Below are 22379 nucleotides of genomic sequence, written 5' to 3' on the forward strand. Positions count from 1 at the left end.
AAAAAAATAAAAAAATAAAAATCCACCCTCATAAAAAAACCCTCAGCCTCCCAAACAAGCTCAAGCTACACATGCCTGGTGTGTATCAGTGCTACAGGCTAGTTTCAGAACTAAGTAAGGTTATGAACATAAAAGTCAAGCTGTGATTGTTACGCATATCATTTTCTTCTCTATCAATCTTAGAATTTGTACAAAGAATGTTTACCTCAATCTTTTAAAATTCACATATATGGACAGATTCATGCAAAATCTTTTAATAAGAAAACCAATAATTGTAACAATTACAGCTGAATTATATCAGTTACAGTTCCATTGTAATACAAAATTGCCCTTAACTGGAAAGCCAGTACAAGGGTTGCTTTCAGCACTAAAGAACTAAAGAACAGTTATTGCAAATCAAATACAGAATTAGGTGGTTTTTTTTTTTTTTTTTCTCCAATTTAACCACACAGGTTTAAGACACAGAGAGCCAGACATACTCTTTTTCAGGACTTAAAAAAAAAAAAAAAAACATAATACAGTATGCTAATAAATATACATTTAATCATTACAAAATTAATAAAAATTAAGGAAAATTAATAAAAGCAATGAAACATGGGAAGCGTTTACATTCCTACACATTTCACCTATAATTTTTAAGCTGCATTGGTGACTCACTAACGTAAATTAAGCTTTTTTGGAAGGTTTGCAAGTTAAACAAGTAATGTCAGCTGCAAGGCACCTTTGAGAATTTGTTTCAACAGTTAAAAGCTAAGTTTTTAATCAGAAAAAGGATAGCAACATAAAGTATATAAATACGGTTTTACAGATTAAAATTATTAGTGCATAGGAAAACATAAAATCTTTGTTCCAGGCACCTTTAAACTGGACTATATGGCTTGCTGGAAGACACACCTGATCTCATTCAGATTGGCGTGTTACCTAAGGGGGAAGTGTACTGTTGTGAAAAGAAACATTACTAGAGAAGCAGTAGAACATTTCTTTTCCATGGCTACATTCCTGGGGATACAAAAGAGTCAAAACAAACCCAACTGTCATCACTAGCCCACCAATAACAAGAATCAGGCAGGATATGAGGTTATCCGAATGGTTCCACCGCTCTTTGGACAGCCTTAGATAGCACGCTGTTGGGATGATAAAAACAAGTGGGGTAGCACTCAGAACTCCCTGTGTGTGGGAAACAACAAGAAAACCCTTTTAAGCATGTATATTTAGACCTGAAGAACAAAAATCTGAATTTGTAAATAGCCATGAATAGACTGACGCAACAGTAAAGCTGGATAATAGAGGCCTTTTCCAGTATTGCTAAATAGAAAATTTTCTTTTCCAAGTCACATATAGACATATATGTGCACACATAGTTAAATAGGTTCATTATACCAACATTCAGATATTTGGCCCAAATAGGCACATATGGATGCACAAATATACATAATTTTATTGGTTTATATATACACACATGCAAATTTTCTGCACTTGCAGTGGAAAAAAAAAGGGAAAGAAAAACAATGGAAAAGAAATTACCAACTGTTACCATGAATAAGAAACCAAACCAAGTGGACCACTGTTTATTTTGAGACAGTTATAATTTGGAAAGAATTAACTCAGGGGAAACTATGTAGGTAATTATTTCAGATAGACGGTAATTGGATAGCTTATCTGAATATTCAGGCTGGTTCTATAATATTAGTCCAAGCATGTTCTGCTAAATCATTGCTACAGAATCACTTATTACTGCTCAGTTGGCAGATAAACTGCACTGTGGTTCAGAGCAATGTACACGTACTTACACGTATCACATAGTGTAAAGAATAAGCCCCTCAATTTTGTTCCATCAGTTTCAGGTAAGTGTGCAATATATGGCTTGCAATTGTCATTGAATGCATGGACAGGGATGTAAAAAGCCAATTCTAAAATAATTCCATAAAGAAAGGCTGCACTTAAAAGTTTTTTCCAACTTCTAACTATATTTTTCACATCTGATTTATTTATTAAAAACAGCTGACATGAAATTCAAGGTAAAATATTACAAGTGATGTATATTACAAATGAAGTTTAGAATAAATGTAAATTAGATTTTTAATTATTTCCTTTGTTAAAACTTCCTTCTTCAGTTATACTATTTACAACCACTGAACAATTCCTTTTTTTTCTGCTAACGCTTCTATCTGAGTACTATGCTGAATTGCATAAGTTTTTTAGTAGAGCTACAGATTTTTCTGAGTTGTCTTTTATAAAAAAAAAAGTGATTTATTAAATAGAAGAGTATGCAGGTTCACTTACATTCAGCTCTAAAACTATTCCAAGGCAATCATACACTAACGATACACCAGTTGCCACAGCAATGATAATTACTGTCACAACAATATGGAAAACGGTTGAGAGGTTCCCATGGAAAAACACATTGGCAATCACCTGAAACAGAACCACAGTTTTAAACCTTGAATTTGCTCTTTATTTTAACAGCCAGCTTATAACAAATCTTCTAATGTTAGGAAGCTAAAAAAGTGGGTGAGAAAATACTCACTGAACTTTGAATCTTGCTTCAAGAAAACATCATCTGCTTCCAAAAATAACTCATAGAAAGCATTACTAAAATCGCAGAAAACTTTCAATACTGGCTTAGTTACATCTGCAGGATTTATTTTCCTCTCATTTTCCTGCTACAGAACAAAACCACTTGCAACCACTGATTGAACAGATGGATTTCCTAGAGATACTTTCACCCAGCAAAGCTAGTAAGCGTGGTTAATGTATTATTTTTAGCTATTCAACATAATGTCTACAGTAACATTTATACCAAAAATGGAATTTTATGCAGACTTTATAGCTGTTGTTAATATATTAGGTAACATTATAAATTAGTGTAACATAATATTACCAGAATCTCAACAGTACAAATAGTACCCTCATATTCATTGCATCAGCAGAATAGTATCTGTTGATATTTATTACAGACCAGCCATTGACTTCAGCCACAACATGTATTAATAATGTTCTCGCATTATTAATAATATCAACATTGTTAAAGGGAGAACGTAATAAATGCTTACCTCTCTGGTCACAAAACATTCAAGGGGGAAGGTCAAAATTACAGTAACTCCATAACAAAACCTCCCAAATGTAGCAAGGTTGTCATCTCTACAGTAGTTTTCAAATATATCTCCTGAGGCATAGCAAAACATTGATTAGTTTGAACTCATCTCATTTGCAAATTGAAGTGTAAGTTAATGGAGTCACTAGAGTAATTGAGACTTTCTGTTCCCCTTTCCTGATACATCAAGAAAGTCTAGTTACATTCAAGTTATGTTCAGGAGGAATTTTCATCTTAACTTGCTGTTAGCAGTGTTTTTATTTGAAGTAGTGTTTATCTTTCAAAAATATTTTAATATATTTTAATACATATGCTGTCCTCTCCTTAGCATCTATTTCATATGAAATGCTGGTTTTTAACTCAGTACAGGACAGAGAAAGCTCGTACATAAAATATTTAATTTAGAATGTAAGTCATCTAACAAGAACAGTTAATACTAGGAAGGCCAGGGAGTTACCTCTGAATAATTGCATCTCCCTGATACTATCTAATCATAGCTGGTAAGCTGCAATGAAGATTTTCAAATATTCTGACCCTGAAAGCCCATTATAAATATATATGGATTATTAAGCAGTAAATCTTTTTATATCTAGCAACTAAAGCATTGCAAGAGAATTTAGATCATCTTGTTTAGTGGTTACAGCAAAGAATCTGGAATCATGATCTATCAGGCACAAGAAAAACCGCAAGATAGTAGTCAGATGATGTACCACATCTTTTCTACCTGTTTATTATACTGTCTTATGATTTACCACTTTCAGGATCACAACGGCACTGAAGAAGGAATAGGATGTGCTTCAAAGAAGATATCTGGAAGATTTTGACAGGAGATACAGAAGGTAAGATGGAACCTGTCTACAGTAGAATCATATGTTGAGGGATAGCTGCAGTCAGCACTCTCTATATTTGAAATATCTCAAGCCAGTTTGCACTTAGTCTGCCTACAGTTGTGTCTAGGCCAGCAAATTAGGCTGTACAAACAGTACTGGAAGGAGGAAAAAAGGAGAACAGATCAACTAGTAACCCCCACCCCACAATTCCTCTGTTCTCAGCTAAATGCTGCTTTTCTTTACAAAAGGAAAAAAGCTCAGAAGCATTCTCCCACAATTTGGAATAACACTATAACAGAAAAGCTGATTGTTTATGCAATGTGTATTTTTCCCTGAGGAACTAATGTGCTGAACAATATAATGCATTTTCTTCCAAAAGCACTTTTTCCATTTCTTTTTAAACAAAATCACATAAAATAGTATAATTATCTGTACATGTTATTTATATATTACATTAATATACATACACACATACACAGAGACGTGACAATAGCATTAGTGACACTAAAATGGCTGTTGTAATGATAGAAAGTATCTTTAAGTCAGAGCTAGGATGCTATATTTGCACAGACAGGAGAAGATATGGAAGAATGTACAGAAATGTGTATCCAGGCACCCTAAAAAAAAATCAAAGCAAGTTTTTCTTCTTCCTGCTCTCTTTGTTAAAGGACCATGTGGCTAAATTACAGCTGTTTAGTCCTCATAAGTATTTGGATATGGAAACATTCAAAGGCGATTTTCAGTGGTAAGCCTTCCACTTGGGAATCTGACACCTATTAACATATAGCTCACATCTTTGTATCTTGTTTTGGTTGATGGGTAACTACAAGGAATGTCTGTCCTAGCTGTTTCTGTCCACGGTAGATGTAAAAATGCCAAGATCGTACTAAGGTATTATAAACAGAACTCAGAAATTAAGTGTAATGACTATAGAAAGCACCAAAATTGAGGGATTGAGCAGTTTACCTTCTGTGTATCCTGTAAAAGTCATGTACCCACACGCAGCAAATAGTACACTGATAACAACAGCAAGGGAGACAGACACATGTGTGATTCGAGACCAGTTGTTTAACGTGGGTTCTTCCAGAGAGCCATATATTAAAAAGCTGTTATGGTGGCAGATGAATGCTGAAACACACATGACATTTAAAGCAAATATATGAATTCATGCACATACACGTATAAAATAAATTAATGGAGTATATATTTCAAGGTAGGGGAGACAACGCAGTTTGATACCATTTATTATTAAATATGAATATTAAATCTGCACTGAATAGCAAAGATAAATGGCTTGAACTTTCACTTAATTGATTTGATGCAGGTTCATATTCATCCTGGGATGATTCTGATTACATTACCCTAAAATTCCATGTTGTTTCTTCCCACTCCCCTATCCATATCTGCATTCCACTTAGAGTTCTTTCTGCTCTTTTGCACGAGAACCCAATGGCACTTCAGAGATTCTTTCAAATCCACAGAACCATTTGCTACTTTCAGACATCCTATGACATCCATTTTAGACAGCATCAAACATAGGGAGGCCTCATATTACAGCATTAACAAGAAGTGAGATACAATGTCCCCCAGGCAGAATGGGTTTTACAATGACGATAACGGAGGTGAGTTGAAACTCATCTGAATGGTTCATTGTTGGAAATGGGAGGAGACATGCACTCTATAAGGCCTCACTCTATAGTGAATGTATGCGTCTCAGTCCAATACCTTTCTGTTACAGTTTACCCAAGAAAATGCAGACTGATCCATAGCCTTCCCAGTTTAGGAATTAGACTAGCATTACTGATATAGGTGCTTTAAAATATGAACTATAAAGTGGATTCACATGTGCCACACTGCTATCTCTGCTACAGCAGCAACAGCTTCTATGGCAGGATGGACAACAGATTGTTGTAATGTCTTAAATTCTAACAACTAAGTTCACCTATGGATAATACAAAAATCAATTCCAGCTTTCCGTAAACAAGCTTAAAATGAATATATATAATAAAAAAGTACAGTTAAAAATACACAATTTCTAGGTTAATAAAAATCAAATAATTTTTTTTTACAGTTGAAGACTGAAAATATAAAAAAAAGACTTACCAAATGACATCACCCCAATGGCTTGTACTGCATTTGATTTTGCAAATATCCATGCATTTTCTGATTTGGGTCTAAAACAGAATTTAATATATTACACTCTTTTCAACCATCAATTACAAAAAATAATTTTAAATACTATGCTGTAATACAGAATTACTAGTCAGAACTCCAGAGCTATCTGAATTAGGCTAGTATTCATCAACAATAAGCTGAAACCAGGGAGATGCCCTTCTCACCTTTCCTGTTTTGATTAAAGTGTTCCTGGAACCTGTTTTTTTTGCAGCCCAAACTGTCAGCCTGTTTCAGCAGCCAGTTCTGTAAATAAACTCTTCAAGTCATCATTTATCAAGAAACAGTAACTGGGAAGGTAAAAGCTGTTACTGATTCTGGCTGAGGTTATCTCAACCCAAAATCTCCTCAGACTATTCAGAGGCAATTTTTTCCTTTGAATTTGCAAACGTAATTCATGGAGTGCAGAGATACTTTTTCCCTAGGTCACAAATCAAGTGAGGCAGTCTGTCTTTATTTACACCTGTTTCAACTACTCCTCATCTTAAAGGAACTGTGCTAGTTCCCAAAGGAGTGACAAAATAAACTTTAAGAAAGTGTATGGAGACTCTTATTATCAGGCAAGAATCTAATATCCTCTGTATCTGCTCCTCTAAGTTATGCCCACAGTTTTGGGCTTTGTTAATAGTAAACCTTAGAGGAGGACAACAGAAAACTGTCAGCAATCTTCATTAAAACCCACTTGAAATACAATCAAATTCTCTGAACAAAGAACCAAAAGGAATGAAAGAGAATGGCAGGAAGTATTCATTGCCAGACCCGCAGTTTGCTAAAAATATCAAATGAAATTCAATATCCAATGAAGCCTTATATTTGTAATATTGAAGCAAAAAGCATGGGTGCAGAGAAATTTGCCTTTAAAAAGTGCTGCTACTATGATTGCTCCATTTTTACTTAGAGGGAAAGCAGCTGCCACCTGAGGCCTTAGCTGCTATCTTCCTGCTGCCCTACAAAGCAGTATGACAGTCACACCAGTTCTGTGAAGGTAACACTGGGAGCTTTGTCTCTCCTTCTGGTAACTAGGTGGTTTTGACAGCCATAGTGGCACATGCTATGCTAGGTTTCATTGCTGCCAAATTTTTAAACACGATTAGAAAAAAAGTAGTTGTTTTTGTTAGTTTCCTGTCTGAGAACTCATATCTCACTATATCTTGAGAACTCAAGTAGTCACGTCTTCCCTCTCTGTATTAAAAACCTGATTTCCAGCATCCAATGTGCATTCAGCTTAGACTTAAAACAACTTTTAGGCTCTTAAGCTATGGTTGCTATAACCTTAATTTCAAGGTCGAACAGGACCTGAGCATCATAATCAAGCTCAGTTTTTTTCAGCTTGGATGCAGTATACATTTTTGACTAGACTAGATTTCTAGTCTTAAGCAGCTGAATATGGCCCTCCTAAAATATTCTCAGATTCAGAAGCAATATAGATGTAATAAACACTGTGAATGAAATAGATATTGTGCATTTGTTTTATGAAATAGGAGATCTGACCAGCTACAGCTGCTGCAGTTCATTATATAGAGTAGCTTCCTTTACTGATATGAAATCAGTTGCATCAAGTTAGAGATGTCTGTGGATAATTCATATTCATAATTTTGAATGTCTTTTTCAGGAAACTATTCACATCTCATAGACAGTAATATTACAAAAAATAGACTATAGGAAACAAATCTTAAAACTGTTCTGTTCTATAACCACTAGAGGTCAGCTTTGAAATCAAACAGAAAATGAAAATTTGTCTTATATTATCCTTTGACAATAGATTTTTTTTAAAGTTAGCTTATCGCTTTTCTATTCATAAGAATTTAAGCTTATCTAATGCCCTGTAGAAAGAATATTTCTAAAATGCACAGAAATAAAGAATGCCTTTATCTGAAACACCTCTTGATCAGACACCCATAACAGCTTCAAACTTCTTTTCTGTGAAAATAGCACATCCCGTGCAACAATATAGCCATATTATAAACTCCCTATAAATGGGATTTAAACATCAGAATGGAAAAAGCATGTAGATTTCAGTTGAAACATCTTGGAAAGTGACCAGATAATTTAGGAAAACATCAGGAGCTAGTTTTCCACCTGCATAGCAATAGCATATGCGCTGGCAATATGCAGACTGAAATAACACTTTGTGGATGAACAGTAAACCAGATTAGGAGTACTATCTTGGAGGGAGCTGAGCGGTAAAAGAAAAAAATCCTGCTTATTTATTAATGTAAGAAGGTAAACTCCTTCCCTTTCCAGACCTGTGATTTGAACATTGTCAGCGGATTGCCATGTCTTAGAACGCACATTGGTATGGATGATGAATGCAACAGAGCATGACTCAGTATTTCTTACAATAAGTTATATACTCCTGCAGGTTTTTTGAAAAGCGTTTTCAGACCTTGGGAATAGAGACCTCCCACAGATATGCTACATAAATAACAAGTGAAAGTAACATGCTAATGGGAATCTGTTTGAAATAACAAATATCAAAATTCAAGCAACATATTTGCATAACAGACTTCCATACAATATATGCTTTTAGGTCAAAAACAAATGTGTTCACAAAGACTTGAGAAATTCACAAAGAAAAAAATCCGTTAGTGAATATCATGGTCTAGATATAAGAACACTAGCCACATACAGATGAGGGTAAACATACATAAAATTTATATAAATGTTTGTCTGCGTAGACAGACATACACAGGCTGACTGAGAGTATCACAAGAATACGAGGTAACTCTATATCTGTTCGAATCTTTCGATCCTGCTGCTGCTGTTAAAGACAGGTCCTTGTCAAAAGGAAGAAAAACAAACAAAACTTTATTCTGACCCAGTTTGACCTACTTTCTTGCTAGGAATTGTTAGGGGATGATTTCAACTGCTGTTTACAAGAATAGCAGTAGCTGTGAATATCCATGAATGATAAAAATAGCTAGCTTACTGCTCCATGCTCAGTGTATAAAAACCACAGGCTATGCCTGCACAATTTTTTTTTTTCATGCCGGAGAAGCAGCAGGAGGATGAAACAAACATTTGTGATGCTAAATGCTCTTGGTTAAAGCTGTGCTATCTGTAATATAAAGTAGTTGAAATACAACACAAAAGTTGAGAGTATGTAACTCTGATTCTTGGAACAAAAATAATGAAAGATTGAACAAAAAAAATACTTTCCAAGGGAGATACCGGCCGTGAAAATCTCTCAGCTGGAAGTAAGACAATAGCAAGACAGGCTGACAATTAGAATCATCAGTGGCAAGGTGGTGAAACCTAGTGGTGAAGAAAGCCTAGTGGTTAATAAAATAAGGCTCTACTCAGTCTTCAGTATACTTAAGGAAAAGTATAGCATAATAAGCATGCTAGTGAGTTTAAAAATGTTAAAAGTGTTTTGAAGAGATTGGTGTTTACCAATGTAAGAACAGGTAGGAAAATATGAAAAGAACAAACAAGCCAGGCAAAAGCTAAGAGTTCCTAAAGGGGTAAAGGCATTTCACATCCAGATCCTGAGTAAGAGTCAGGCAAAATTGTTTGGCAGCCTACAACAGAATGTCTTCTATCTTGTGTAAAACATTTACAGTAGACTAGTCCCCATCACAAGATCTATGCTATGCAGAAATTTTCTGTCATTTATGTAGAAATGCTGCCAAACTCAGTACAGCAGAGTGCATCAGAAACAAAATATCTTAAAAGAGAGTAAGAGAAACCTACATCCCTGATCTCAATCCTGCCAACAGGCACAAAGCACTGACTAAAATAAAATACAGTTTCTAGACAGGAAATGAAGTTATGCATTTGAGAGGGGAGCTACATGTTGGAATGAGCAAAACACTTCAATTGTTTTGGATTGAAGAACAGTGACAGACCACAAGTTTATTTTAACTGCTGGTTTGCACCTCATCAGGGAATACATGGGAGATAAATTCACGTTTAATTCAACGACGTAGACACAAAAATGTAAAATTTAATTCTATTGTAAGGTAAAACATTTGTTGTTTCAATTTAAACTTTTAAATTTAGAGATACTGAATATAACTTCAATCAATACAATGGAACATAACACAGCTTTGAATCTCACATTAAATAAAGTCACCTTGTTTTTTAAAGGACATAGACAAGGTAAAACAATAAATCAGCCCCTCTTAGTTACAGCTGCTTTAATCCCCTTTTTTCCTTAATTAACAACTGACAGGTCTGTAAATGTATGGTAGCTTAGGTTTTTTTGTTTGTTTGTTTGTTTTAATTTCACCAAATTGAAGTTTAGTTTTGCTAACTGTTGGCTTATTCATATGAAGGAAAGAATCAACTTTCTACTTTCAAGTTATTGTACTGAACACTTGGTGTTTCATCCCTTTGATCAGCTACCATTTAAGTAATTCTCATGTCCTATTTATGCGTAGCAGATGCTCTTGAAGTTTTTCCTGTAGCTTTATGTATTATGCAGACACTGACATCGTGACATTCTTCCCAAAAGATGATCAAATTTGTCTATCTTTATAAGATACATAAAGTATTTCTTTTTACAGCAAGGAATGTTAGTTTCATTTCTGAACCATGAAGTTACTTTACGCAGTATTAAGAAGTATCCATAGACATCTACAGTTTGAGTTATTTCTAATACATTGGTTTTGATCATAGTAGAAAAACACCCAGCCACCAGCAGGGGGGAAATAAAGCTAGGAATAGATCATCTGAATGTATTTTTATCTAACATCTTAAACTATTGAGAGTACACTCTGGGTCCAGAACACTGAATTTTATTTGCAGACACATTATGTCCTTCAGACAACAATAGTCACAAGAATTATATTAATCACAAGCAAAACAAGAAAAGAGTAGCTTAGCTTAACTTGTTATAAGAGAAAGTAAAATAAACCAAGTAATACTTCAACAGAAATTAGTTATTGTTTTCCCCTGAGAGCTAACAAGAAAGTAACACTCCCAAAATGTCCCTGAACAACTCCCTCAACTCCCACAGCAATTAAAAAATAAAACAAAAATGCAACACTCCAAAGACTCATAATTGCTGCTTACAGTTTCAAACACATCAAATCATTACAAACAATAGTATTGTTGCTTTGCTAATGGTCTAACACTGCAGAAGGTTTCTGGAAGGGAAATATTATGTTACCTTAATATTACTTTCCACTAGAACCTGAATGGCATTTAAACAAAATTACAGTTTATCATTCCCAGATAATCTTGTTGCACCCCTTAACACAAAGTAATCTTCACTTTCAAAAATCTGAAGTAAAAGGTAAGTGAAAAGTGTTCAGAGTAATTATCAAGGTGGGAAGACATTTGAATGGGATTCCACTAGACACTGATCTGAATCCAATACTTCTGAATGTATTCAATAGTAACTCAGAAGATGGATCAAAAAGCATCCTTTGTAGAAAGCATGAAACGTGCAATCAGCACAAACATGCTAGATAACAGGCTGGAAAAAAAAATCAGAAATATGTTGACAAATGGAAAAAATCAGCTGATAAAGTAGGATTCAGTACTTTAACAACAAATTCTACAGTTACGCAGTTACAGATTTCATGAGAATGAGATGGGGAGGGAGGGGGGAGAGGGACACGACTATACCACAACCCAAACTTCACAAGAACAGAGTGAAAGAAAGGAAAGACTGCTACCTCACTGTTCTGCAGAGGAGAGGGCTCAGTGTTTCTATTAGGTTACAGACTGGACGCATGTCCACAACACCATGTCATTTTGCAAAAAGGCAAACATCAACCCAGGCTATATAAATAGGAACATGACAATCCCCAAAAGATAGTGAAAGGGACCTCAAGACACTTTGCATGTAAGATACATCAGACAATGCAGCAGGGGCACCACAATCTTGTTTCCGTTTACAGAGAAGTTAAAGCAGCCATTTAGAATGATTAGAGGTATAAGAAATGACAAGATAAGACACTAATGGAAATGTTTGTTTAGTCTATAGAAAGGAATACGAAAGAGGGACAAATTACAGCTTTTTATGGGTTTTTAAGAATTAGAAAAGGAAGGAATAGTTTGCTCTCCATATTCACTGTGGTTAGGCCACAAACATGAAATTCAGCAGGAGAGACATCATACGCAATTCAGAAAACTTCCTAAGGAAAGGCTAGTTAAGAACTGGAATGGAAAATTATGGAGTTGCCAAGAACAAACTAGACAATTACCTGTGTGCAGCAACAGATCTACAGTCATGTTACACCAGTAAAAATCAAATATTCTCTTGACCCCATCAAGAATCCCTACGGCCATACATTTTTTTTTCTACATGACAAAACTGAGATTTTCTAATCAAGATTTAAATATATATATATATACATATATATATCTTCAGAACTCCAACTTCTATTTTATATTGATAAGGACTCACAGTAAATGCATTACTTACTTGTTTCACTTGTTATGATACTGTGATGAGACCCATATTAAAACATATCAATGTGTTTATTCTCATTACAAAAAAACAGATGGCATAACTTTAGCAAAATATTATGAGGACTTATTAAAACTTACTGAAGTTTACATCTGTTTCAAACTATAACATACAGTAAAAACAGACATTGATAGAATTATTGTGAGGTAAGAAATTGATAAGTTTATCAACTTCTTAGATGAATTTATGAAAACAAGAAGTATAAATGCAAAAATGGAAGAGTCTCTAGAATTAAACAGTAAGACTTGAAGAATTTCTAAGAAAGCATCATTACTTATTGTAACAAACAACAAAGACATGCACTTCTTATATTTCCATGCACCACCACTGTTAAGAAAAAATGTTACCATAGTAACAAGGTCAGGAGTAGCCATTATATATAGCTTTCTCTTTTGACATGGAATTTTGAAATTTTGCTTCCAAATACACCTTTAACATGGTAAGACAAACATGTTACTTAAGAATAATGGGGGCGGGCTGAAATTCCACACTATTCTGAGTGGATCATTTCTACAGGTGATGGCACTTCTCTGGCATAACTTTAGAAACTGCTATTCTAATTATCTTGCTAGCATTAAAACATGAATGCCCTGCAATTAAGCCATATATCACAGCAATAAGACAAATACATAGTCATGTGCCACTGCTTAAGTAATCACAGTGAAAGAATCCACTTTGTACAGAAACAGTAGAAATACTATACAAATCTATTCCAATAAATAAAAAATCACATTCAAAAATAGCTTGTCACCTTTATTAATATATCTTCATGTTCAAAGAATAAGGAAAAAGGGATAAAGCAGACCTTCTACACCATAAATGAAAGTTATTAGGTTGATAACACTTTCTTGCAATATAATTATAAAAATATTGCCACAACACACATTCATATGTGCACTTAATTGTCTAGAACACTCCAAAGTCAAATGTTAAAACACTAAGACTACAAGTAACGGAAAACAGTTCAGCATGTTCATATTGTTTTCTCAAATGACAGAATAAAGTCTTTGTTATTGTGTGGTTCACTTGTTTTCCTTATTTGTATTCAATTTTCATTATGAAATCATTATATTAACAGAAGAAGAAATGCTGCTAAGATACTGTCTATTTTAAGATTACAGATATAGGTTATCTGACAGTAATGGACAAAACTGAAGACTTCAAGTGATAGGCAACCTCACATGCCCTTTCAGGAACCAGCTGCTATTAGAGATAGCACATGTAATTTCCAATTCATCTGTAGTGTTGGTTTTTGTTTTGTTTGTTTTCTTTGAGACTTTTGGTGACTTTGCTTATGTGCAATGGAAGGAAAAAGGTAGGTAAGTTTTAGCAGTTCATTTTGTATTGCTATTAGTACAGATGTATCTTTAAATTAGTGCAGATTTATTTCTTTAAACACTTGTCTCTATCAAAACACCCATGTTCCAAAACTATGCAGATATAATGCAAGACTGATATAACCGGCTATATATGAACAAAAATTCACTTTATGGCAAGTGTAAGAATACTTACACCTGTGGACCCAATGTTACTGCCCTCACCATCACAATAACCAGGATAACAATGGTTAAAATCAGAGAAATAAGAGATACCTGTAAAACAGACAACACACAACTTCAGTTGGTAAGCTGCTGAAAGGTTCTCCTCTTAGCAGCACAACTTATTTTCAAAAAAAGAATTGGTAAACAGCTATATTTCTAAATATCACATGTCAAATATTTATAATTATGAGGCTTGTCCTATACCATCATCTTTTTATTTGTTATTCTTGTTGAATAATTAGCCAATTGCAACTATTCGTCCAACTGTAAGAGATGGTTCCCATTTAAACATTTGTAATCAGTGGTGCTCAGCATTTCAAGATCCGGCCTACAACACTCACTGCTTTAAAAAAAAAAGATTTCTACTAGCAGTAGATGGAAAAAAAATCTAGTGATTCAGGTAGGGACCAAAGTTCTGCTTAAACTATTCCAAGTTCTCTGATATTTCTTGGGACAGAAGACAGTCTGCACTTCTAAAATATTTAATATGCTCTAGAGTTGGATGGCATTCAAATACATTAGGTCATGACTGGCACTTGTTTTCTAATGGCATAGAGGAAAGTGAACTAAATCAACTGCTATTATGATTTACCTTTCCCAATTTTGCTATGTCACGATATAAAGATAAAGGCAAGGTAAAGATGATGGTGGTAAGAAGAATTATGAAGTGACGATCTGTAAGTATATTATCTGGTCCAACTAAAATCAAAAGAGAAAGAAAATTATTCCTGTAAGAGACTGACATAAGGAATAGATTAGTTGCATTCAAAAGGCTAGCAATAACAAACTTTGATGTTGACCAAGCTTTTATCTCCTTTATTCAAGATAAGAAAGTGAAATAAAGACTAACCATTAACTAACATAGAGGAAGCCATATACGGCATGCACATAATCACCAGAATTCTGCGATTTTAACCTATAGTGCATAACACGTGATATATTATATCAAACTTTGGAAGTGTGGCATTTGAATACATAGATTAGCATTAATTTCTTTCATCGTGCCTGGGTCAATGTTGGTAGACTGCAAGTAAAACCATGTTTCTTTCTGCTCTTTACTGCTGAGGATTTTTTGACAGTGTTGAGATCAATTACTGTTCTGTTGAAGATACACGAATTCTTAAAGAACAATCCTAAAGTTCATGCTGAGTGGTTCATTTGAGCACCTCTTTTCTTGTTGTCGCCTGACTTCCAATTGAAAAATACAGATTACCACATGGAGGCAACAATATAACAACCTCTGCAATCAATGGAATTTTTTTGCATAACTGTTGTTTTTTTCCAAGCCAACAGCAACTTGATATGAAACATCTCACTTTTAGTCAAATTACCATGAATCATGTATTTCAATCAGCTTGCTGAATAATTTTGGCTGGAAAGTGAGTGGCAGTTGACATGAAAAGATGGTGTACAGTTCCTTTATCCTTTGGAACATCATAATGCCTTTCCCCCAGTCTTCACAGGCAGGTGAAATGATGTGACATGCTGTTGGTTCCTCCCATTAAAGAAGTCATATGATTATTAGATATTATTTCACTATCAACCTGAACAGAGTGTGAGAATTAAAACTGAATCCCACATGTTGCAGGCTTCACCATCCGAAAATTATAATCTCACTAAGGAAAGCAAACAGTGCATACAAAAACTAATTTCCACTTCACTCCAGACTTGCTCTTTTCAGTCTACTTTGCCAGAGAAAAGCATTCAAGTTTAGCTGGCTTTGTGATGAAAACGATGACAAACGCACACAAATAGGCTCCACTGATTCCGCTGTGAAAACTTACAGCAGCAGAAGAGTAAGAAGTGCATGAGTTAAGATCTTTAAAAGTTTTTACAGTGAATATCTAACAGAACTGGAAGTTATATATGCAGTTTATGACCAGCTATACAGATATGCTTAAGTAAGAATTAAATCCATTATATCATGTGCAAGTCATTCAGAATTATTCACTGAAGTGCAGTTTTAGTATTCAAATGTAGCACATTCAAAAATATGACAAAAAACCCATTGCAATCATATCACTATGAAAGACTTCTATTTGCTTAGTATTTCATTGATGCACTTAGTCTTCACTGACAGAGTCCAACGACCCAAGGACTTATAGGATTTATAGTTTTGAGTTTCTTTTTGTTTAACAAGTACTCTTACAAACATGATTTAAATTCTTAACTTAATATTTAAGGGTAATTCAGACCCAAAGTAATAGGTAGATATTACTTCAGTCTGACACAGTATAAACCCCAAATACACTGCATTTCTACCTAATAAATCTTTCCCATTCTGAAATTTTAAAATGCATCTTACCTCCAGGAATTCTCAAGAAAACTTTAGTTAAAGTGTCTCCAGTTATTATGTTGTAACTAATCATAGCTTAAAGAAAATAAAAATTTGTTAGTACAAATAAAATAGAGAACATTTGATAAATATTTAAATACATGTATTCTGTAGACCTCAGGATTATGTCACTATCCCTCTTGTACGAATTCTAGCTAGCACCTAACAACTTCTAAGATTCAGGCTTAAAACGGATGTTTTAAGTCTCCTTCATTTATTTTAAAAATGTACTACCTGCGAAAGAATCCAATCAGATAAGCAAGGACACTGTGCTGTTTTCTCACATAAACTTAATTCAGAAGGGACTAAAAAAGGCTTTTAGAATTGCCTTGCTCATTTCCAACTTCAATTTTTTGTCAGTTTATTTTCAAACTCCTGTTTCAATTTAGTTATGTTCCTGCGTTAATAAAATAATCAGTCCTGGAATCAAATGCACAGGACCTCCTAGCTCATGTAGAAGTCTGAAATCTTTCAACCAGAAGAAAGGAGAAAAGATGAAGATAGCAAATATGGACTTCCATTCCTTCCTCTTATTAATAAGAGCTGTGACTTTAATACTCATATTTCATTTGTATCTTATTCTACACTGGAAGTACGTGTGCATATACACTATATATGGAAACAAATTCAAGCACGTACATTTGCAAAACTAGTTCCAAGGTAGGAACTGAAATCTCTACAATCCTTTTCCACATTCTCTCTGAAGTAATAATTACACTCTTAAGTCAATGGTAATGAATCAATATTTTCATAGGTAATTCACACTTTCAGTTTAAAGAATGAAGCTTGAATGAAGAAAGAATAAAGCAATTCATATGAAGGTGCAAAGCTGTTGCCCGCAGTAACACTAACCTGACTCCCTTAAAAATCTTGTCTACCTAAAATGACTTTAAAATGACTTCAGATTGATTAATCCCAAAGGGAAAATTTTGCTCTGGGACTCTGCAGCCACCAAATCCAGTCTCTTGGTATCCTTACCTCCTGCAGTCCTGTATGAAACAGTGCATATCAGATTCCTCATTCTAGAAGTCTCCCCTCTTTATTTCTCATAGCTACTTTTGTCGTTAATTTTTAAGTGTGTGATCCCAGATTTCTGTGTTATTACATTTCACTTCATTTCTATTATTCTGGTCCTCAGATTCATTGAATTCTTTTCCAGTCATTCTTCACTACTCAACAATTATTTATTTAAGGAAAGAGGCATATACAGTTTACTCTTTACAGAGTTCTTAATATTTAAGAAGTGAAAGAATAAGGTAACATGGAAAAGCTTATTATTTATAAAAAATGAAAATTTATATTTTATGTGATCTTACCAATAAATGGATATAAAAATTGAAGAGTTGAAAGAATTAGATAACCTATAAGACCATATGTTTTTCTGACCAGCTCTTGATAGGTGTTGGTACTAGAGAGATTTCCTCCTTTTATCAGTAATATAATGGAATAATCTGTTAAAAAATAAAATTTTTAAAGACAGCATGAACCAACTAGCAGGTACTGTTCTTTTCTACTCCTTAAAAAAAAAAAGTCTGTAAGGGAAAACTGCAGCATTGGGAAAAACAGTAATGAGAAATCTTTTCAGAAAGAATTTAAATCCACCCATATCTTGAGCTGTAGGCTCATATGGTAAGGGAATTCCACTTTTCCCAGTAAGGGAAAGCAGAAACAGACTCATTTTAATTAGTATCCAGTATAGTTCAAGGGAAAACTGTCAAAAGCACCAAAAATGGAAAATTAATTAACAACAGAGAGGTATATAAACTAAATGTAATGTTTGGTTATATCCTCTTAGAGGCTAAAACATGAAGAATGTCAGTGTCAATTTATCTTGAAAACCACAGATGGAACCACTCTCTTGTATGAAGCAATATGCCTTGAGACAGAGCTGATGTCACAGATGGAACTACTCTGAGACAGAACCTCAACCTTTTATGAAGAACAGTATAAAATGTTGCTGTTATTTGAAACTATCCTTTAGCGATCATTTGAGCACCATGGGATTTTCCAGTCTGGATTAGTTATAGTGCAGAATTTATTACCTTAGAGTAGATGTCTTGACAGATAGTAGCTAGACCTCGTCTATTCCTCATATGGCTTTCACTTAGCTTGTAATCTATGCTGCGATAGGAACAGTTCCTTTCTGTGAACAGTATCAGTGTTTATTATCTTCTAGGAATGACTAAAGTTATGAAACTTTCAGTCTTTACAATTTCTTTTGGAAGGTAAATCAATGATTTTTTGATGAATAATATTAAAATATTCAAAATCATAGTACACCCAGAGAGTTTAATTCTGCGGTACATTTGAGTAATATACTATCCACTCAAGGATCAGTGTCTTAGATGAAAAACGGCAGACTAAAACAGGTGATTATGAGACACAAATAAGAGCTATTCTTCCAAATGTCACCATGACCTAGTCCAAGAAACTAGGCCTCATCAAATAAAAGGCACACAAAAAGCAGCTTTATATGTTGTACAGTATAATTCTCTACTTTTACTAATCTGCTCAGGGGATTGGTGAGGTGAGAAAAAATTCCTCATTTTTATTAAGTCACAAACATGATTAAGCTATCATGAAGCTCAAAGTCATCTAAACTTTGCAAGACTGATTTTCACTTCACAACAAACTGCTTTTACAGTACCTGTGATATAGGCAACTCCAAACAGAAGCAGTACGCCTAAGGGAAAACCAGCTTCTTTCATTGAATATGGCAACCCTGTAAGCAAGAAAACAATGTTTTTGAATGTTTACAAATATTTATTTGTGATGACCAAAATAATGAAATATTCAGATTAAAATAAATTCTTTCAATATTCCAAATTGGACCATCACGCTTAATCGATGTGATTATTTTTAGTAGACCAAGGGCTGCTTAGCCACAAAGCTGAGTCAGCACCTGCTCAACCAGTACTCCGGTCATTATGGCAAAAGAGGCTGAAGGGTACTTACTACAGTGAGACCTGATCTCAGCTGAAAACACTGGATTTTCACATAATAAAAGAAAAAAGTAGAAAAAAATCTTCAGCAACAGCACCAGAAAATAAGAAGACAGCATTTTTTTCTCAACACTGAGTAGTCATGCATGTATAAACAAGGCTGAATAATAAAAAAAATACACTTACCTATAATGCCTGATCCTATGATGGAGTTGATAATGTTAAATCCAGCCGATGCCAGATTACTGTTTCCTCCTTTATTCCTGGACTTACTAACCAGAGCTGTTTGGTCATCTGTTTCTATCTGTTTCAAGAAGACAATGAAGGAATTAAAGATAGGTGAGAACAAGGATTATACATTTAATATAGCCGATTCAAAAAAAAAAAAAAGCTTTCATAGACTCAGATTTGTAGAGGTATTTTGATAATTAAATCTTTTTTTTTTTCCCCAGTGAGAAATCAAAGGGGTGTTAAACATATAATTCCTTTATAAGCCTGACCAATAATCTTCTGTAATTAATTCTTCTCTGAAAAAATGTAAGTGGAAGAACAGAGATCTATATAAACTGAGAGGTAGGCTGTTAGAGAGCTTTTTAGTCATGATTAATATTTCTGCCTTTGGAACAAGCAGTTTTGAAAATATTTTGGCTAATCTGACTGGTCAGTAAAAACAGGCCCCTGAGCCAAGGGGAACAAAATCAATTTCAAGTTACTAGTAAAGTATGCCAACACCTGGTGATGTTTGAATTTAAGGTTTTACCCAGAATTTTCAATATTTCTATGTCTTTGAATGGTTTAGTGCGTTATGACTAGAGAATGACATTGGCTAGCCTCACAAGGTTTCTGTGGAAAAGTCTGGTACAAAGTAGAGTTCGAGGCACACATTTGTAGCTAGTGGCTTCAATGATTTACGTTCTATCTTAAAAAAATAAAAATAAATCTCCTTACAAGCATGTTGTGGTCCTCTATTTATTCACCATTTACTGCCAGAGAACTTTTTAGAATCTTTCATTAGAATGCTAGTATTTGAAATGAAGTCATATAATTAAAAAAGGAACATGCATTCAATGAAGAAAATGTCTGCTTTTTTTTTTTTTTTTCTACAGAAGAAAAACATCGTATACTTACCATGAAAATAAAGTCACTATTTCATGGATGCAGGAGCCTATTTAACATATATAGCAGCTAAGTGCAAATTCAGATGCTTGCTACTAACACTCCTGGAAAAAAAACTAAAAAACTGATAAATCCAAATAGTCTGTAGCCAGTGGTATAAGATGACACGTGTAAGAGTATCTCAAGGAGGGTTAGTTATTTAATTGGAACCTTTAATCCTTTAGCAATAGTAACATAAGAATAGTAGTACTGCAAATATTGCCTGGTATCCCCTTTGTGGTAGTAATCAATGGAAGGTGCACAGAAAGAGTATCTTGTCCCAGCTTTCAACATTTTCTGTATCCTGGTCTTCCTGAGCCAGGCATGTTCTTGTTGTGTTATATTCCTCAATGGATTGCTCCTTTTTTAAGTTTTGCCCTTTTTTAAAGCCATATAATTTTTTTAGCAGCTCCACTGTCCTGTGGCCACAAGCTCCATGTCTTAAGTGTGCATCGTATGTAGAGACAGATACTCTTCTTTGTTCTGAATCTGCCACTAGATATATCCACTTGGTGCCACAAAAATATTTACATCATCACAGAAAGACCAACCATAATTTCCTAGTTATCCTCTCCACACCATAGCTAGTTTTAGAGTTAACATCCTTCCCCTGCTCTTTCTGTTGTAGAATTACGACTGGTCCATTTTAGTTCACCACTGATTCGTGCAGCAGGAGCATCACTGTTATTCTCTCATGAAACTTTAACGCCTTTTGCACAGCACATGTGGAATTGTACTGAACAGAAGAGTCTGTTTCCCTCATTTCAGTCATTACTAGAAAATGAACACAACGCTTGCTGTACATCTCACAGATTCTTTCATGAGTCTTGCCCCCCACCACACAGATGGACTCTTGGTGGGGCTTCCCCAGAGACCAGCAGAACCAGCTGCAGACACAGCACAGCTGGGGTCACAGTGACGGCAATGGACCCACCAGGACACCAGGTGCTTGAGCTCTGGAGCAAGACACTATTACAGCTGTGTCAAGTGGTCACGGTTCTGCTCTCTTACATGAATAAGACCCATCCGCTAGCTTTCTTTTTTCTTAACTCCGTTTTGTACTTAGGACTCAGTTCTTCCTCACATGAGGTAGAGGAGAATTCAACCGAGGTGAGAAATCCACAGCCACTGTCAGTGCCCTCCGGGGAGGCATGGAACAGCAAAAGCGGCCGCGACCCCCCCCAGGCGCCCCACGACGAGGGGCTGAGGGAGACGAGAAGAGAACGCCCTCTCACCTCACCTCACCCTCCCCGGCGCCACTGGGCTCACCTGCGGGGCAGCGGCCGCCGGCAGCTCCGGCCCGCCACGCTCCATCGCCGGGGGGACGCGGTGCCTTCTTCACGTTGCCGCCGAGCTGCTGCAGTTCGCCACCGCTCCCTGAGCCCTCCCAGAGCCCGGGAGAGGCAGGGACGGGCGAGTCCTCCCCCTCCTCCCGGGGCCGTGGGGCAGCCTGTGGGGGGGCGGTGCGGGCTCCCCTCAGGCGGCCGCCTACCACCGCTTCGAGTGGCGTAGAGCCCCTCAGCCTGACTCCTGCCCGCAGACCCAGCAGAAGGGCTCTCCTTCAGCGCCTCCTCAATTTGAAACTAGGCCCAGAAAGTAAGCTCCTCTCCCTTGAACTTAGGACACTCCAAGTTTGCAATTTCTTACGTATTTTTTTAACCCTGAATGCATATATAGAGCTTTCTGTGTAGGGTGCGTAGCTGAAAGCAGCTCCACTGTCAAAGCTGTTTTTTTGTATGTAGTTTTCAATATAAGAGTTATTTACTAGGTCCTGCTGCTGTATTCATTATTTTTTCTCCTCAGGTGAGGTAAGTTTCTTGAAAGAATGCTAAGTCAGCAAAAGGAGGGTAAGCCAGGTACAGAATGTGCTGGGGTCACAGGCTGACCCC

The 22379-nt window shown here is 35.5% G+C and overlaps 1 protein-coding gene across 2 annotated transcripts; it reads right to left on the minus strand.

Moving 5' to 3' along the window:
• Positions 1–69: 69 nt before the first annotated feature.
• Positions 70–22286, minus strand: SLC38A11 (solute carrier family 38 member 11). 2 transcript variants are annotated; one of them, XM_083840859.1, is made up of 12 exons: positions 21760–22284; positions 19522–19639; positions 19041–19115; positions 17710–17844; positions 16364–16429; positions 14651–14757; positions 14030–14109; positions 6028–6098; positions 4891–5052; positions 3054–3166; positions 2284–2415; positions 75–1167 (listed from the first exon to the last, which is right to left on the minus strand). In XM_083840859.1, the coding sequence occupies exons 1-12, from the start codon at positions 21802–21804 to the stop codon at positions 922–924; spliced, it is 1350 nt and encodes a 449-aa protein (XP_083696985.1). In that variant the 5' UTR covers positions 21805–22284; the 3' UTR covers positions 75–921. The 2 variants fall into 2 exon arrangements, with proteins under 2 accessions (XP_083696986.1, XP_083696985.1); XM_083840860.1 differs by lacking the exon at positions 17710–17844 and having other exon boundaries at positions 70–1167; positions 21760–22286.
• Between the last annotated feature and the right edge of the window lie 93 nt (positions 22287–22379).

Source organism: Anser anser (assembly GCF_964211835.1).
Source record: "Anser anser genome assembly, chromosome: 6".
Lineage (NCBI taxonomy): Eukaryota > Metazoa > Chordata > Aves > Anseriformes > Anatidae > Anser > Anser anser.

Excerpts from the sequence above, each read along its gene's own strand:
- SLC38A11 (XM_083840859.1), bottom strand. The coding sequence starts at position 21,804 with ATGGAGCGTGGCGGGCCGGAGCTGCCGGCGGCCGCTGCCCCGCAG. Across the intron at positions 19,640-21,759 it reads CGGCGGCCGCTGCCCCGCAG|ATAGAAACAGATGACCAAAC; the intron begins GTGAGCCCAGTG and ends TTCTTGAAACAG. Across the intron at positions 5,053-6,027 it reads CATTGGGGTGATGTCATTTG|CATTCATCTGCCACCATAAC; the intron begins GTAAGTCTTTTT and ends TGTGTGTTTCAG.